This window comes from Physella acuta, unplaced genomic scaffold (assembly GCF_028476545.2).
Source record: "Physella acuta isolate Inbredline_101_S28 unplaced genomic scaffold, ASM2847654v3 ptg001476l, whole genome shotgun sequence".
Taxonomy (NCBI): domain Eukaryota; kingdom Metazoa; phylum Mollusca; class Gastropoda; family Physidae; genus Physella; species Physella acuta.
In genome coordinates, this window is record NW_026732991.1 from 39380 (window position 1) to 57943 (window position 18564).

The 18564-nt window shown below is 39.8% G+C and overlaps 2 protein-coding genes across 2 annotated transcripts; one reads left to right on the top strand and one right to left on the bottom strand.

The window, feature by feature from the left end:
- The first annotated feature begins 2881 nt into the window (after positions 1-2881).
- Positions 2882-17759, top strand: LOC131928206 (cingulin-like). The gene is made up of 8 exons (XM_059284151.1): positions 2882-3195; positions 3673-3789; positions 3984-4187; positions 12524-12772; positions 13174-13302; positions 14994-15104; positions 16053-16392; positions 17247-17759. The coding sequence occupies exons 1-8, from the start codon at positions 2971-2973 to the stop codon at positions 17636-17638; spliced, it is 1767 nt and encodes a 588-aa protein (XP_059140134.1). The 5' UTR covers positions 2882-2970; the 3' UTR covers positions 17639-17759.
- On the bottom strand, positions 4500-10980 carry LOC131928207 (cilia- and flagella-associated protein 299). Its single transcript, XM_059284152.1, has 5 exons — positions 10859-10980; positions 10046-10223; positions 9116-9242; positions 8378-8541; positions 4500-4833 (listed from the first exon to the last, which is right to left on the bottom strand). Exons 1-5 carry the CDS (start codon positions 10909-10911, stop codon positions 4660-4662), a joined length of 696 nt encoding a protein of 231 aa, XP_059140135.1. The 5' UTR covers positions 10912-10980; the 3' UTR covers positions 4500-4659.
- Positions 17760-18564: the final 805 nt, after the last annotated feature.

Consider the following 18564-nt stretch of genomic DNA (forward strand, 5'->3'; position numbering starts at 1 on the left):
CCCCCAATAGTACTTTCTACACTACAAGCCCCTCTTCCCCAACAGTACTTTCTACACTACAAGCTCCTCCCCCCCACCCAACAGTACTTTTTACACTACAAGCTCCTCCCCCCACCCAACAGTACTTTCTACACTACAAGCCCCTCTTCCCCAACAGTACTTTCTACACTACAAGCTCCTCCCCCCCACCCAACAGTACTTTTTACACTACAAGCTCCTCCCCCCACCCAACAGTACTTTCTACACTACAAGCCCCTCTTCCCCAATAGTACTTTCTACACTACAAGCCCCTCTTCCCCAACAGTACTTTCTACACTACAAGCTCCTCCCCCCCACCCAACAGTACTTTCTACACTACAAGCCCCTCCCCCCACCCAACAGTACTTTCTACACTACAAGCTCCTCCCCCCACCCAACAGTACTTTCTACTCTACAAGCCCCTCCCCCCACCCAACAGTACTTTCTACACTACAAGCCCCTCCCCCCACCCAACAGTACTTTCTACACTACAAGCTCCTCCCCCCACCCAACAGTACTTTCTACACTACAAGCCCCTCCCCCCACCCAACAGTACTTTCTACACTACAAGCCCCTCCCCCCACCCAACAGTACTTTCTACACTACAAGCTCCTCCCCCAACAGTACTTTCTACACTACAAGCTCCTCCCCCAATAGTTCTTTCTACACTACAAGCTCCTCCCCCAACAGTACTTTCTACACTACAAGCTCCTCCCCCAATAGTACTTTCTACACTACAAGCCCCTCCCCCCACCCAACAGTACTTTCTACACTACAAGCCCCTCTTCCCCAACAGTACTTTCTACACTACAAGCTCCTCCCCCCCACCCAACAGTACTTTCTACACTACAAGCCCCTCCCCCCACCCAACAGTACTTTCTACACTACAAGCCCCTCCCCCCAAATACTTTCTGCTACACAATCTCCCCTTCCCCATACTGAACTTTCTGCAATATAAGCCCTACTCCTTTCACAAGTGCTTTCAACCACACAAGTCCCCCCCCCCCCCTTCCCAAGCTGAACTTTCTACTACACTTGTCTCTTATATACATAATAAAACATTTATCGGGGTTTTGCCTTAGCGCAGCAAGCAGACAAAAGCGTTGTGGTGAGATATGTATCAATTATGCATTCATTGTGTGTTGATATATTTCTGTTTCATTGGCCGCACCTATTTATTAGTTTGCTTTCAGCGTAGCGTTGTTTAAAGTTTTACACTTTAAAACATTGCACACGTCCTATTGATCTTTATTTATTTTTATTTATTTACACACATTATAGGCCGACACCTTCACCTCTATTATTATTACAATCTATGACACAAATATCTGCTTTGAAATGTGTAAAGTCTTTTAGGTTTATAGGAAGACTAAAAGAAAAAAAAATGTAAGAATAGGCAACCCTATTTTTTAAAAAAATATTACAATCTTATTCAGGCTTTTAATCAACTCAGAGGCGTAGCGACCCTTCCCGGCGCCCGGGGACATACTTTCAATTTGGCGCCCCCCTCGGGAGCAAATTTTCGATTTGCACCCCCCCCTCGAACTTTTCATTTGCACCCCCCCTCAAACTTTCAATTTGGCGCCCCCCTAAGGTCGGCGCCCGGGGACATATGTCCGTCCACCCCGCCCCCCCCCCTCGCTACGCCTCTGCATCAACTGTCAAGCCCACTAAATTCTAATTTCAGTTTGCAATATTTAAAAAAAAATTCGATTTTAAAATGGAAGATGTCCTTATTTTAAATACCATTTTTTTTTGCGAGTATCACAGTTATAGCCAACATTATAGAGTTAGGGTTAGGTTCAGGGGTGGCAGGTTAAGGTTATGGTTTAAGCCAGAGTTAGGATTAGGGTAACTACTCCAAGCGACTGTTTTAATAACTACAAACAAAACGTTTCTTATAGGTTAAACCAGTTGATAACGACCCCCCACCCCCACCCCACTACCGCACCCTGTCGGTGAAATAAGAGCTACCCCAGAGGTTTTGTCCTCCGATTAGATTGTAATTAAATCCACACAATGGCGGGGAGGCGTAAAACGCGGACTTATCCAAAGGTTTTAATTAGTTTTTTTTGTCTACGTAAACCTTTTCTTTTATGACGCACATCGATCTATCGGACTTAAAATTTCTATTCAGTAACCAATAAATAATTCATAAACACGGTCTGTTGGTAAAGAAGAAATAGCTTTAGTTAAGGTTTTGTTTCATTGAACAATGTTTGAAAGGGCGGGGCTAGTAGTCGATACTGTAACTACGGCATCGGTTTGGTCCAGGCATAAAGGAAGAATCGATATTGCTTCTCATTATACGAGACTAGTTGCCAAGTTTATACTTATAAATAAAAAATACGTCTGAAAAGCTGGTTGATAGGGTGCAGGAATTTTGAACGCAGCCGTGTTGATTAATTGGTAAATAAACAGAGCGTTTCTAGTATGTGTTATGGCGTATCAATCTTACATAAAGTTAAAATAGAAGTTTGATACTTTTGGAAATATTACTTTTAGGATAGGCGTGTGTAACTATAAGTTAAATATTTCGCTCATTTTATGCAAAAAGTGTGAGTTTATAGTTAGGTTACAAAGTGTATATTTTATAGTTTTATACATAATTAAAAAATACAAAGCAGGTGGTTTGTTTACTATAATTGTTTGGCGTTTTCATAGCCAACTTATCTGGCAACACGTATAGGAAAGTACGTAGTGTCTTTCATTGTAAAGGAGGAGATTTGTAACGTTGTATATCAAGATAATAAAACCATTACAAAATATGATGTTATTTAAGTCATAAGTAATAGCAGTGCATGTAAACTTTATTACTATTATTATTATTGTATTCACTGTGTTTATTTCTTCCAGATTTGACTCGTCTATCAACCGTGACTTAAAGTAATATTTTGTAAGTTAGGACTAAAATAAAAGTACTATGGACTACACGTAAAATAAAATTCTTACATGGATTCAATGGCACCAGGAACCAGCCTCAACTTCTATCGCAAGCGGCAAACGTTTTCAGCCCTGGGCTCCGAGCGGCCCCAGAGCCTTCAGTCGGTGTATAACATCGCCAGGGAGGTGGTGGCGGCCGTCCAGGGGAGGCTGCTCAACCTGGAGGTGTCGTACTACGGTCCTGAGGGAACGGCTGAGTCTCAGGCTAAACAGTGGCACGTCCCGCTACAGCTGGTACGTGTCTCTGTTCTGCGGGGGGGGGGGGGGGGGGGGGCAGGCAGGGGAGGTGGGTACCTGTGTTGGTGGGGGAGGTGGGTTTCAGTTTTGATGGGGGAGGTGTGATGGTAGGTGTCTCTGTTGGTAGGGTAGAGGGGGTGTCTTTCTTGATGGGGTAGGTAGGTGTCTCTGTCTTGGCTGTCTAGGTAGCTGTTTCTGTCTTGGTAGTGCAGGTGGGGTGGAAGGTGTTTTTATCTTGGTGGGGTAGGTGTGTGTGTCTTGGTAGGGTAGGTGGGTATCTCTGTTTTGTTGGGGTAGATACGGTGAAAGGTGTCTCTGTCTTGGTGGAGGTGTCTCTGTCTTAGTGGTGTAGGTGTCTTGTTTGTTCAGGCGGGTGTATCTGTATGTATGGTGCAGGTACGGGGGTGGATGTTACCGTCATAATTGTGTTTGTATGGTAAGCACATCCTTCTGATATGGTTGTTGTTTCCCCAGATCCTGCGTCCAGCGAGGCTCTCAGGACTGGTCAGCTTGCAGCAGTTGACGGACATAAGTGAACGACACTCGGACAGCACCGACATATTGACGGTAGACGAGGAATCTCTGATCACCGTAAGAAGATGAGATGTGTTTTGAAGATTAGAAAGAAACCACTCTCACATTTACGCAGTTGGCAGACTAATTAACATCAACAATAACAAGCTTGTATTATGATAAATTAAAAAAATCTTAAAATAATTACTAATAATTAATGATTCATTAATTCTAAAAAGAATAATACATTTTTTTAAACTTGTTTTTTTCAGATTCAAACGTTAGTTAACAAAACAATAAAGACAGTTCGCGAGGGTTTTTCCGAATCTATTTATAGCTTGACGAAACTGCTGGAGTACATGAAGAAATATTGTCTGAGCTTTAGTCAGCAGGAGGGCGAGGCGTACCTCGAGACGGCGACCAACTACGAGAAGCAGAGGCGTGACCTGGAGCACGCTATCAGGAGTAACTTAGAGGTGAGTAGGCGTGGCCTGCTATCCAGAGTTTCTTCCAGACTTTTTTCTTCGGGGTTGCACTTGAAATTTTCGGGGGGGGGGGGGGGGGGGGGCGGACAATGTCAAAAGCATATATGGGGCGGTGCCGAAGAGATGACTGGAAGAAACTATGCTGCTATCAGGAGTAACTTAGAGGTGAGTAGGCGTGGCCTGCTATCAGGAATAATTTAGAGGTTAGTATGACAAGTTCAACACAAATTTGAATCTCAAGATAAGAAATTTGAAACCATTGAGTTTGAAAAAAAATATAATTTTTATTTTAGTAAGTTAAGTTTAGGTAAAATATGCGTCAAATGTAAAAAAAAAAGTAAAAAGAAATATTAAAACACTGTTTGTGCATGTAAAAAGATCAATTCAAAGATGTCGTCATATGTTGCTGTCTCGCGCATGCGCCTCGTCACCCTCTGTGCATCAAGGGTTGATGACGACAAGATTACAACTTCCGCCGGTTGTAATGGTCGAACACCACCACGCTGATGTAGTCGGAGGCCCGCACTATGGTACGGGACGAGTTGTCCCCGGGGGTGTTGAGGGTCGGGTCAGGGTTGACGATTTTACCATCACGTTTGTTGCGGAATACCATCCCGTTGGGGCTTTTGGCGATTACCTGTGGATGGTATCGACACTGGGGGTTAAAGCCAAACGCGTTTGTACATCTAAGTAATGATCCAAAAGTTTTGATACATGTTAAACCAAATGTTCGTTTTTTTTTTACTTTGTAAAATTAGTATCTCTCTTAATGAAACAAGTTAATAAAAAGTCTAGTGACAATTTAAGCGCAATTTCCTTAATTAATTTTTTAAATTATAAATAAATTAATAGGGTACAAAAATAACGTTTGAATTAATAAGTAAAAAAAAAAGACAACTATATTAACCTATATCAACGGAAATAGTTTTATTTTAACGAGTAGGCCTACAAGATGCTCAGTTTAAATTAATAAAAAGTCTTGTGACAATTTAAGCGCAATTTCCTTAATTGATTTTTTTTTAAAATGTGAAAAAATGATTAGGCCTAGCGAAACAATACCTTGTAATTGTAACTCCCTATCACTCTCATATAAATTGTAAATAAATTAATAGGGTACAAAAATAACGTTTGAATTAATAAGTAAAAAAAAAAAAAGACAACTATATTAACCTATATCAACGGAAATAGTTTTATTTTAACGAGTAGGCCTACAAAATGCTCAGTTTAAATGTTCTTAATTAATTTTTTGTGACCGAACGAAAGGATATTTTTGAAAACTTTCTTCGGCAATATTGTTCTAAATTATGGCAGGAATCGATTGGTAAATGTTTCAAGTCGCTAAGTGGTCTGGTTCTCGAGAAATGGAGCAAAAACAACTGCATTTGTTCGAGGTTTTTTTTGGCTTTTCCGGGAAATCCAGGAAGGAATTCCGGGAATTTTTTTGGCACACAATCATCCTTGGAACTTGCTTAACATATTTGCTTTTGGAACTAGTCCTCGATATTGCTTCGTTGAGGAGGAGATACGACTTAAAGCTGCGGACACACATCCATCCATCCATCCATCCATCCATCCAGAAATAACGAATTAATAATCGCAATTGTCAGTATGGAAATTGCGCTAAAAATAACAGCGAAGAAAAGTCACGAACATATCACAATAATTAAATTGAAAACTATAGAAAGTAATGACCATATTACAATAATTAATTAAGTAATGACTTTGAGCTTTAGTATACACCAGTATCATTACCTCATAGTTAGGAGAACTTCTTATATCATTACCTCATAGGAGAACTTCTTGTATCATTACCTTATAGTTAGGAGAACTTCTTATATCATTACCTCATAGTTAGCAGAACTTCTAGTATCATTACCTCATAGTTAGGAGCTTCTAGTATCATTAGATCATAGTTAGGAGAACTTCTTGTATCATTACCATATAGGTAGAGAACTTGTATCATTACCTCATAGTTTGGAGAACTTCTTGTATCATTACCTCATAGTTAGGAGTGCTTGTATCATTACCTCATAGTTAGGAGAGCTTGTATCATTACCTCATAGTTAGGAGAACTTGTATCATTACCTCATAGTTAGGAGAACTTGTATCATTACCTCATAGTTAGGAGAGCTTGTATCATTACCTCATAGTTAGGAGAACTTGTATCATTACCTCATAGTTAGGAGAACTTGTATCATTACCTCATAGTTAGGAGAACTTCTTGTATCATTACCTCATAGTTAGGAGAACTTGTATCATTACCTCATAGTTAGGAGAGCTTATATCATTACCTCATAGTTAGGAGAACTTGTATCATTACCTCATAGTTAGGAGAACTTGTATCATTACCTCATAGTTAGGAGAACTTGTATCATTACCTCATAGTTAGGAGAACTTGTATCATTACCTCATAGTTAGGAGAACTTGTATCATTACCTCATAGTTAGGATAACTTGTATCATTACCTCATAGTTAGGAGAACTTGTATCATTACCTCATAGTTAGGAGAACTTGTATCATTACCTCATAGTTAGGAGAACTTGTATCATTACCTCATAGTTAGGAGAACTTGTATCATTACCTCATAGTTTGGAGAACTTGTATCATTACCTCATAGTTAGGAGAGCTTGTATCATTACCTCATAGTTAGGAGAACTTGTATTATTACCTCATAGTTAGGAGAACTTGTATCATTACCTCATAGTTAGGAGAGCTTGTATCATTACCTCATAGTTAGGAGAACTTGTATCATTACCTCATAGTTAGGAGAGCTTGTATCATTACCTCATAGTTAGGAGAGCTTGTATCATTACCTCATAGTTAGGAGAACTTGTATCATTACCTCATATTTAGGATAACTTGTATCATTACCTCATAGTTAGGAGAACTTGTATCATTACCTCATAGTTAGGAGTGCTTGTATCATTACCTCATAGTTAGGAGAACTTGTATCATTACCTCATATTTAGGATAACTTGTATCATTACCTCATAGTTAGGAGAACTTGTAGTATAATTACCTCATATTTAGGATAACTTGTATCATTACCTCATAGTTAGGAGAACTTGTATCATTACCTCATAGTTAGGAGAATTTGTATCATTACCTCATAGTTAGGAGAGCTTGTATCATTGCCTCATAGTTAGGAGAGCTTGTATCATTACCTCATAGTTAGGAGAGCTTGTATCATTACCTCATAGTTAGGAGAGCTTGTATCATTACCTCATAGTTAGGAGAGCTTGTATCATTACCTCATAGTTAGGAGAATTTGTATCATTACCTCACAGTTAGGAGAGCTTGTATCATTACCTCATAGTTAGGAGAACTTGTTGTATCATTACCTCATAGGAGAGCTTATATCATTACCTCATAGTTAGGAGAACTTGTATCATTACCTCATAGTTAGGAGAACTTGTATCATTACCTCATAGTTAGGAGAACTTGTATCATTACCTTACAGTTAGGAGAGCTTGTATCATTACCTCATAGTTAGGAGAACTTGTATCATTACCTCATAGTTAGGAGAACTTGTATCATAACCTCATAGTTAGGAGAACTTGTATCATTACCTCATAGTTAGGAGAGCTTGTATCATAACCTCATAGTTAGGAGAACTTGTATCATTACCTCATAGTTAGGAGAACTTGTATCATTACCTCACAGTTAGGAGAACTTGTATCATTACCTCATAGTTAGGAGAACTTGTATCATTACCTCATAGTTAGGAGAACTTGTATCATTACCTCATAGTTAGGAGTGCTTGTATCATTACCTCATAGTTAGGATAACTTGTATCATTACCTCATAGTTAGGAGAACTTGTATCATTACCTCATAGTTAGGAGAACTTGTATCATTAGCTCATAGTTAGGAGAACTTCTTGTATCATTACCTCACAGTTAGGAGAACTTGTATCATTACCTCATAGTTAGGAGAACTTGTATCATTACCTCATAATTAGGAGAACTTGTATCATTACCTCATAATTAGGAGAACTTGTATCATTACCTCATAGTTAGGAGTGCTTGTATCATTACCTCATAGTTAGGAGAACTTGTATCATTACCTCATAGTTAGGAGAACTTGTATCATAACCTCATAGTTAGGAGAACTTGTATCATTACCTCATAGTTAGGAGAGCTTGTATCATAACCTCATAGTTAGGAGAACTTGTATCATTACCTCATAGTTAGGCGAGCTCCGACTGCCGACGTTCATTGTGTCCCAGTTAAAAAAACTCAGGTCAGTCTTCTGGGGCAGAAAACGTTTCTCCAGGTTGAAGATGGGACGGAAGTCTTCAGTGGCCAGTCGGTGGGAGTAGTCAATGTAGCCAGAGATCTCCTGGCCTGGTGGGTGGGGGGGGGGGGGGGGCGGGGGAAGGGGGGGTGCTAGCCGTTGGTCATTTGTATTCAACACGAAGCACTCTCATTCAACACGGATCACTCACATTCAACAAGGATCATTCGCATTTAACACGGATCACTCGCATTTAACACGGATCAAACCCACAAGTTTAAAAGGTCAAAGGTCTCAGTAGATGGAAACAGTGACCTAAAGAAACATGCATGTGACTAGCATAAATTTAAATATAAGATAGTAGGTATCGAGGTTATGTTTGCCTCATACAACTTAACGATGGTTTAGTGTTAACCAGTCATTTCTTGAGGCCTTTATCTCGAGGTGGGGGCTGGATGGGGGAGGGGTACTCTGAATCTTCCATGGAACACCTGAAACTTTGGGATGAAAGGGTTGGGCGGATAATGGCTAAAGTATATAATTTTTCTATTTAGATTTGATTTTGTTTTCTATTTTGGCTTTTTATTTGGGGGGGGGGGGGGGAAGTTATAAACACTCGTGTAAAGACCTAAAAACTAAGATCAAATTCCTCATATTCAAACACTTGCAATTTCTTTCAATTACCTTTTTCGTTGCGGTCGCGAATAAAAAATATGGAGGCACTTTTCCCCGTCCTGTTGCCCTCCTCTCTCATCTGCATAGCCCTCAGCATGGCGCTCTCATACTCCACTCCCGCACTCAGGAGGGTTTTCTGGGGAGAAACAGGATCAAACCTTCAGAACAGGCATATGTGACATGAGAGAAATAGGTTTAAACCTTCAGAACAGGCATATGTCACATCAGAGAAACAGGTTTCAACCTTTAGAACAGACATATATGACATGAGAGAAATAGGTTTAAACCTTCAGAATAGGCATATGAGACATCAGAAAAAGATGTTTAAACCATTAGAACAAGCATATGCAGCATCAGAATAATAATAAAAAAAACAATATCGTCTCCCAGAAACAAATTTGACAATCAGAAATAAAGATCTTAGTTTTCATACTCAGAAAGTCATATCAATCATCAGACAGGCTGCCGTCAGAAAAAGACAATTATTTAAAAAATAGACATCCAATAAAGTAGACAAGTATCGTGAGTCTAGCAATAGATCCCTACCACATTAAAAGTCATAAGTCATATTTTATAATAGTGATAAATGAAAAAATATCAGCCACAAATCCATACCACCTTAAAAATCTATTTTTAGCTACAGATCCATACAAACTAGTAATCTAGTACCAGTCTCCCATTCATACCACGTTAAAAATCTAGTACCAACAACACATCCATACCACGTTAAAAATCTAGTACCAACAACACATCCATACCACGTTAAAAATCTAGTACCAACAACACATCCATACCACGTTGAAAATCTAGTATCAATCAACACATCCATACCACGTTAAAAATCTAGAACCAGCCTCCCATTCATACCACGTTAAAAATCTAGAACCACCCACACATCCATACCACGTTAAAAATCTAGTGCTAACAACACATCCATACCACGTTAAAAATGGCCCTGCGGACTTCTATGGCGGCTTTCATGGCATTGAACTCCTCCTCTGAGAAGCCCTCTCTGGCACCACGGTAGCCCAGCTCCACCAGCTTCCTCGCGATGTGGATGTCATCCACGTAATCCAAGTCCATCTTTGTCACCTGGGAGGACAGGAAGTCCTCATACCTGTGGGATACAGGACAGTTTACATAGCTGACCGACATTGGGATAAGGGAAGTTTACATAGGTGACAGACATTGGGATAGGGACAGTTTACATCGCAGGTGGACATTGGGATACAGGACAGTTTACATAGCAGATGGATATTGGGATAGGGACAGTTTACATAGCTGATGGATATTTGGATAAGGATAGTTTACATGTTTATATCCTCTTTGTGTTAGTGTTGTGTTTAGATGTTTATTTTCTCTTAACTCTTTGTGTTACTGTTGTGTTTAGATAATGTCTGTTTTCTCTTTGTGTTACAGTTGTGTTTAAATGTTTGTTTCCTCTTTGTGTTACTGTCGTGTTTAGATAATGTTTGTTTTCTCTTTGTGTTACTGTTGTGTTTAAATGTTTGTTTCCTTTTTGTTTTACCGTTGTGTTTAGATAATGTTTGTTCTTAAGCACAGCGGTAGTCATATCAGCGTATTGTTGTGTTGATTCCTGGAAAGATTGTGTTGTGTTTAACTAGCAGTTGACTAGCATTACTAGTTTACAGTGTAACACTAGATCAATGGCCGACCTGTCTTCACATCTACACAGAAATCTACAACTAAGCCTAGATTTACCCTGTAGGGTATTAAGATGTACCAACTTACGTTGCGAATTCCGCAATACTTTTGCCCCCCGGCGCAAGAAAATCTTCCTCCATGGTTAAGTTTTCCGGAGTACGAACTAAACTGTTATTTTTAAAAAAAATTAATTTAATGCTACACAATAAAAACTTGACTCTGTCGTTATGGTCGCGGCGTTCAATATACATTTCTTTTGGTGCGGATGCAACTTTCAGAGGTTATACGACGTATAACAACTCTTTTCTATTGTACGTAGTTTTAAGCTTTTATTCACAGAATACGCGCTTGAAATCAATATTTCTTAAAGCATGGGTATAAACAATTCTGGCGCCAATATAAATAAAACTACGCTAATAATATGTTGGGGATTTTTACTTTCTCGTATATACGAAGTATAGAGAAAGTCTTGTAATCGTGCAAAAAAAAAATCGAGATTTTTGCAAATCTCACTGATACGGAAAAACATAATTTTGCAATCTTGTCCGTATGTCTGTGTGTGTGTGTGTGTGTCTGTCTGTCTGTCTGTCCGCGTGTAAACACGATAACTTGAGTACCATTAAAGCTAGGTTGATGAAATTTCATATACAAGTATTTTATCAAAATCGTAGATCCGTATCAACTTTTGAGCGATTTCCGATAACCGGAAGTGGTACTTTTCCTACTTTGAATTTTTCAAAAGCCTATAACTTGAGTACTATTTCAGTTAGATAAATGAAATTTCACATGTAAGTAAAAGATCTAATTCTCTACCTTCTGTTAAATTTTGAGTAATTTCCGTTGACTGGAAGTAGTACTTTACGCTACTTCCGATTTCTCAAAAAACTAATGTAAATTTTAAAAGTACTAATAATATTGCGCACTATTATGCGCTTTTTTATTTGGCATTCACTTGGTGTGCAATTAATTTGTCTACGAGATTTTATTCTATTTTTAAAACTTTAAGTATTTAAAATGGATTAAAAATCATGTCTATAGCCCGAGTTCCCATCCCCTGTTATTTTATATAAGAATATTCGAGAAAGTTTAGGGGAGATCACTCCCGGTTTATTTTTAAACTGCGCTTTTAAAAGTTAAATTTCAGAGTTTAACATTGAAAGAGGCCATGCTTGCATGAAAAACTAGCTGAACATTTATTCATTAAATTAATTTGATACAGAAAATCACTCTCATGGCTGACTTACTCTAATAAAAAACATTTAAATCATTAATATATTAAAATTAATAAAACTACCCATAAATAAATTCGAACACTTTGATATCAGAGAGATTTTATTGGAAAACTATCTTAACTTTTAGTTTACTAAATGAATTTAATGACCAATGACTAATTTGTCCCAGAATATCACCGTGATGGCGGACATTTTACAATAAACACTACTTTAACACAATTAATTAACCTAATGAATCATGACTAATTTTCCCCAGAATATCACTGTGATGGCGGACATTTTACAATAAACACTACTTAAACACAATTAACCTAAATCAATGAACCATGACTAATCTGCCCCAGAATATCACCGTGATGGCGGACATTTTACAATAAACACTATTTAAACACAATTAACCTAAATCAATGAACCATGACTAATCTGCCCCAGAATATCATCGTGATGGTGGACATTTTACAATAAACACTACTTAAACACAATTAACCTAAATCAATGAACCATGACTAATTTGCCCTAGAATATCACCGTGATGGCCGACAAGTTTGAGAAAGAATCCCTGCACGTGCAGCACTTTGACCAGACGATGAAGGAGATGTGTGAGCGGTACAGGGTCGAGCACAGCCCCATCGCCATGTTGTTCACTGTCGCCTGCAGTAACCTGCGCAACGCCTGCAAGGGTATCGTCATGTGGGTGGAGGCCGATATGGCCTACCCAGAGTTCCTCAGCTTTGACATCAAGGATTTGGAGAAGAAGAAGGAGCAACAGGTAATTGTTTCAGCTTAATTAAGACTATAACGCTTTTCTCTTCTGATATAGGGATGGCGTGGTCTAGCGGTAGAGCGCTAGACTCCTAACCGCGAAAGAGTTCGAATCCTGGTTCAAGTCCCTGAGTCCATCCAGCTCTGATGGGTGCCAGACTCACGTTAGGTAAAGTAAAGGTAGCTGGGCATAGTACTGACCACTCTATCCTTTCATATGCCGAAGTCGCAGAAGCAGGCGAACTCTACTTCATTAGCCCCATCAACCGCGAGGTTAAACAATGGAAATTCTTCATCTAATTAACTAAGATCAGATGGACCGTATCTAATGCTGATATTAGTCTCATACAGTCAATTCATGTGTTAAACCCTAACTTAACTAAAACCAAACAACCCTTCTCGAGCTAGACGCGGCTACACAGAGAAGCCCAGATGAAGGCCAGTATGAACGAATTCAGTGCTAAAAGTCTGAAAAAAAGTATCAGCGAAGGTCTGGAGGAGATAAAGAAGTTACGTCCTAAACAGAAGGCGTTACAGGTCAGTAGTTTTCTATACACAAGTGGAGGGGGAGGAGAAGGGTAAACTTAATCGATCTATGTATCTGTCACTTAATCAAACCTATCTGTCCCGTTGTCTGATTGACCGTTGGGCAGCTACTAGTGTACTTTAACAAGTATCTTCCATCCCCTTGTTTACTATCATCTTCATTGTCTCTCCCATAACTAGACTCTCTACTGTTACCCTCTCTCAGTGTTTCTACATGCCTATGTTTTTCTGGTACCTGGCGCAGTGCCTTGTATGACCATCTTTACCAATCTCGATGGCCTTGTAAAGCCATTGCAGCCTCTGAGTTTTCTATATGAACAATAATCATGAGGTCCCCAGTCCAGGGCTGTTGATACTTCTCTGTACCAATTGAAAGCCTGCTTTATTGTATAATCCGTGATTGAATTCTATGACATGCATTTAAAACACTACAAAATTGTATAATCCATTGAATGACACATGCAATGACATGCACATAACACACCACTCAAGTGGACGATCAAACATTCACATAACACACCACTCAAGTAGATGATCCAACATTCACATAACACACCACTCAAGTAGACGATCCAACATTCACATAACACACCACTCAAGTAGACGATCCAACATTCACATAACACACCACTCAAGTAGACGATCCAACATTCACATAACACACCACTCAAGTAGACCCAACATTCACATAACACACCACTCAAGTAGACGATCCAACATTCACATAACACACCACTCAAGTAGACCCAACATTCACATAACACACAACTCAAGTAGACGATCCAACATTCACATAACACACCACTCAAGTAGACCCAACATTCACATAACACACCACTCAAGTAGACGATCCAACATTCACATAACACACCACTCAAGTAGACGATCCAACATTCACATAACACACCACTCAAGTAGACCCAACATTCACATAACACACCACTCATGTAGACGATCCAACATTCACATAACACACCACTCAAGTAGACGATCCAACATTCACATAACACACCACTCAAGTAGACGATCCAACATTCACATAACACACCACTCAAGTAGACGATCCAACATTCACATAACACACCACTCAAGTAGACGATCCAACATTCACATAACACACCACTCAAGTAGACCCAACATTCACATAACACACCACTCAAGTAGACGATCCAACATTCACATAACGCACCACTCAAGTAGACCCAACATTCACATAACTCACCACTCAAGTAGACCCAACATTCACATAACACACCACTCAAGTAGACCCAACATTCACATAACACACCACTCAAGTAGACGATCCAACATTCACATAACACACCACTCAAGTAGACGATCCAACATTCACATAACACACCACTCAAGTAGACCCAACATTCACATAACACACCACTCAAGTAGACGATCCAACATTCACATAACACACCACTCAAGTAGACCCAACATTCACATAACACACCACTCAAGTAGACCCAACATTCACATAACACACCACTCAAGTAGACGATCCAACATTCACATAACACACCACTCAAGTAGACGATCCAACATTCACATAACACACCACTCAAGTAGACCCAACATTCACATAACACACCACTCAAGTGAACGATCCAACATACACACAACACACCAGTAGACGATCCAACATTCACACCACAACATCTTATGTGGTCCAGGACGAAGAGAAAAAGCTGCGGGTGGCCAACAAGGAGGTCCTGGAGGATCTCAACATCAAGGAGTACAGGAAGCTGGAGATGAAGATCAATGGCAGTGACAGGGAGACTCAGGTATGTCACAATACAGCTGGCACTGACAGTGGCAGTGACAGGGAGACTCAGGTATGTCACGATACAGCTGGCACTGGCAGTGACAGGGAGACTCAGGTATGTCACGATACAGCTGGCACTGGGTGAGATTCAGGTGACACTGACAGATATTGAGGTGACACTGACAGATTCATCTGTCACTGACAGAGATTTAGCTGTCACTGACAGAGATTTAGCTGTCACTGACAGAGATTTAGCTGTCACTGACAGAGATTTCGGTGTCACTGACAATATTTAGGTGTCACTGAGATAGCTTCATTAGCTACTGACGTAGACAAGATTATTGACTGGACATGCTCGTATCTCAAGTCAGGGGGCTTAGGTATTCTGACTGAGAATATAAAGCAAACAGACAGACACGGTAAACAATATAAAAAAACACCTAGTACAACAAAAGATAAATAGGTTGACTGATAGGATGGCAGATAGTTAAACAAAAGCATACACTGTAGTGTAGTCGGTCTTTAGAATGGCAGGCTTGTTGTTTCTGTTATTCCATGCCCGTCATGTATGAAATGTCACAGATATTTAGACAACAGTTGCTGCCTGGCATAGACAATTTAAATCAATAAAAATGTATTTCAATGCCCTTATCAAACAACTTTTTCATGGGGTAGGTGGAGTAGAGTTAACCTGTTGATGTGACTTCCGCATATGAAAGGATACTTGTAGGCAGCACTATGCCCAGCCACCTTTACTTTCCCTAACGTAAGTCAGGAACCCATCTCAGCTGGGTGTACTTAGTGACGTGTCATGACTCTAGTAAGGGACCCGAACTCGCTACTTTCGGGTTAGCAGACAAACGCTCTACAATTCGACCACGCCATCCCAAAAGTTTAGGCGTGGAAACAACACAAAAATCCCAATTATCCCCTCAGACTATTAATACACGAGCATTAAAAATTTTAGGAACAGTTCGAACGTCTCCAAACTGAAATTATCGACCTGAAAACTCGAAAACCCGCCATAGAAAGACGCCTTACGGACCTTGAGAAACAGCAGACGTGGATCAACGGCCGAGAGGTGCAGCTGCAGCAGAAGCAGGAGGCCCTGGAGAAGGTGCTGCAGGAACTCAAACTGTCCAGGAAGTCGGCTAGAAAAGCCGAGGTGGAGCTGGAGGCCTTGGACACGTGTATAGCCAGGCTGAAGGAGATTTATTTGCTGAAAGCCAGCAACGAAACGCTTAAAAAGATATTCCACAATATGCCGGTGTATTCCAAAACCAATCAAGGATTGAAAAAGAAAAAAGGTTAGTCTAGATACCGACGTTTAAAATCTTCGACCTATTTTTGATGAATTTACAACGTTATAAATTAAAAAAATCAATAAAAAGGCATACATTTTAAAATAATGTGAATCAAAATTAAAACAAACGATCCATATAGACCAATCGACTGTTTAGAATATTTTTTTCTCCCGCTAAAATCAAATCCTGAAAACTAGTCAGACAATTTTACAACTGTCACAATAGTAACATGCAGTAACGCCCACATGTGGATATATGTGTGTTTCTGTATGCCTGTGTGTGTGTGTGTGTGTGAGTGTTTCTTCCAGGCATCACTTCTATCACCCCCTCCCCCGAACAAAATGGAATTTATGGAATTTATAAGGAAAATATATAATTTTAACAGTGTCCGCCCCCCAAATTTTTTAGTTCCAGCCCCCCCCCCCCCCCGAAAATTTCAAGTGCCCCCCCCCGAGAAAAAAGTCTGGAAGAAACATTGGTGTGTGTGTGTGTGTCTGTATGCCAGTTTGTGTATCTGTCTGTATACCAGTGTGCGTGTGTGTATGTTTAATATAAAATAAAATGTCCCGTCATCTGCTATAACAACCACATCTTTACCCTCCAGACGGCCTGGAGAGATTGTGCCGATGTGTGTGTGTGTGTGTTTCTGTATTCCTGTGTGTGTGTGTCTGTATGCCATTGTGTGTGTTGACAGTAAAATCAAATGTCCCGTCCCCTGCTATAACAACCAGCATATTTACATTACAGACGGCCTGGAGAGACTGTGCCGGTTTGTGTGTCTGTATGTCAGTGTGTGTGTGTTGACCGTAAAATAAAATGTCCCGCCCTCTGCAATAACCAGCATATTTACCCTCCAGACGGCCTAGAGAGACTGTGCCGGTTTGTTGAAGCTGAGATCGGCCCCAAGTGGAGCCGCCTCTACCGCTGCCTGCCCTTCTACCCGAGCCGGGGTGTCGAGACTATCTCCTCAGACATCGACGACATCTCATCCAGGTTCCTGAGGAACACGCAGGAACAGGCGCACCACGCCTTGTGCAGGTGGCGACGGATGCACACCCGCGCATGCGTGGCGGACCTGCGTGACGCATTGGTGTCGATGAGGCGGAAAGACGTTGTCGAGAAATACGATGAGATCCGGCGGGCAAAGATGGGGCGAGATAAAACCACGTCTCCCAGGATATACCGCATGGTCCATTTTCCCAAGCTCAACCAGGGGGCCAGGAAAATTCATAACTACCTTGACTTTTAGTTTGTGTCGAGACAGTTTTTATTTTATATTTGCATTTATAGTGTTATATTTATGTTTAAGTTTTAAATAATCATTATGATTTTATGTTGAATTGTGTATTGTCATTTTACAGTAAACTACCATTGACAGTATATTTTATTTTTACACTTGATCACAAAATTAAAACTTTAATTTACAAATTGACTTGTGTGTGTGTGTCAGTGTGAGTGTAGGTTAAGGTTTTTATTTTGTTTTAAGTAAAACAAAGCTCAGTTTGAAGTAAAAGTTGTTTAAGTTGTAAACAAAAAGTTGTAGCCTGTCTGGCACTACCAAGTTTTGCAGATACGGGTTAAAAGGTTAAAATGTAAATTTCCTATATAATCGATATATTTTTAAAATTTTGTCCGGGGAAGGGTAGACTGGGGCGAGGGGAGGTGGTAACCCCCCCCCCCCCCCCCACCCACACCCTAGAAAAGATGCTGAAAGAAACAATGGTAACCAAGAAAACAGAGTAAACTAGAATAACATAAAGAAACAATGGTAACCAACAAAACAGAGTAAACCAGAATAACAGTAAGAAACAATGGTAACCAAGGAAACAGAGTAAACCAGAATAACAGTAAGAAACAATGGTAACCAAGGAAACAGAGTAAACTAGAATAACAGTAAGAAACAATGGTAACCAAGAAAACAGAGTAAACCAGAATAACATTAAGAAACAATGGTAACCAAGTACAGAGTAAACTAGAATAACAGTAAGAAACAATGGTAACCAAGAAAACAGAGTAAACCAGAATAACATTAAGAAACAATGGTAACCAAGTACAGAGTAAACTAGAATAACAGTAAGAAACAATGGTAACCAAGAAAACAGAGTAAACCAGAATAACATTAAGAAACAATGGTAACCAAGTACAGAGTAAACTAGAATAACAGTAAGAAACAAT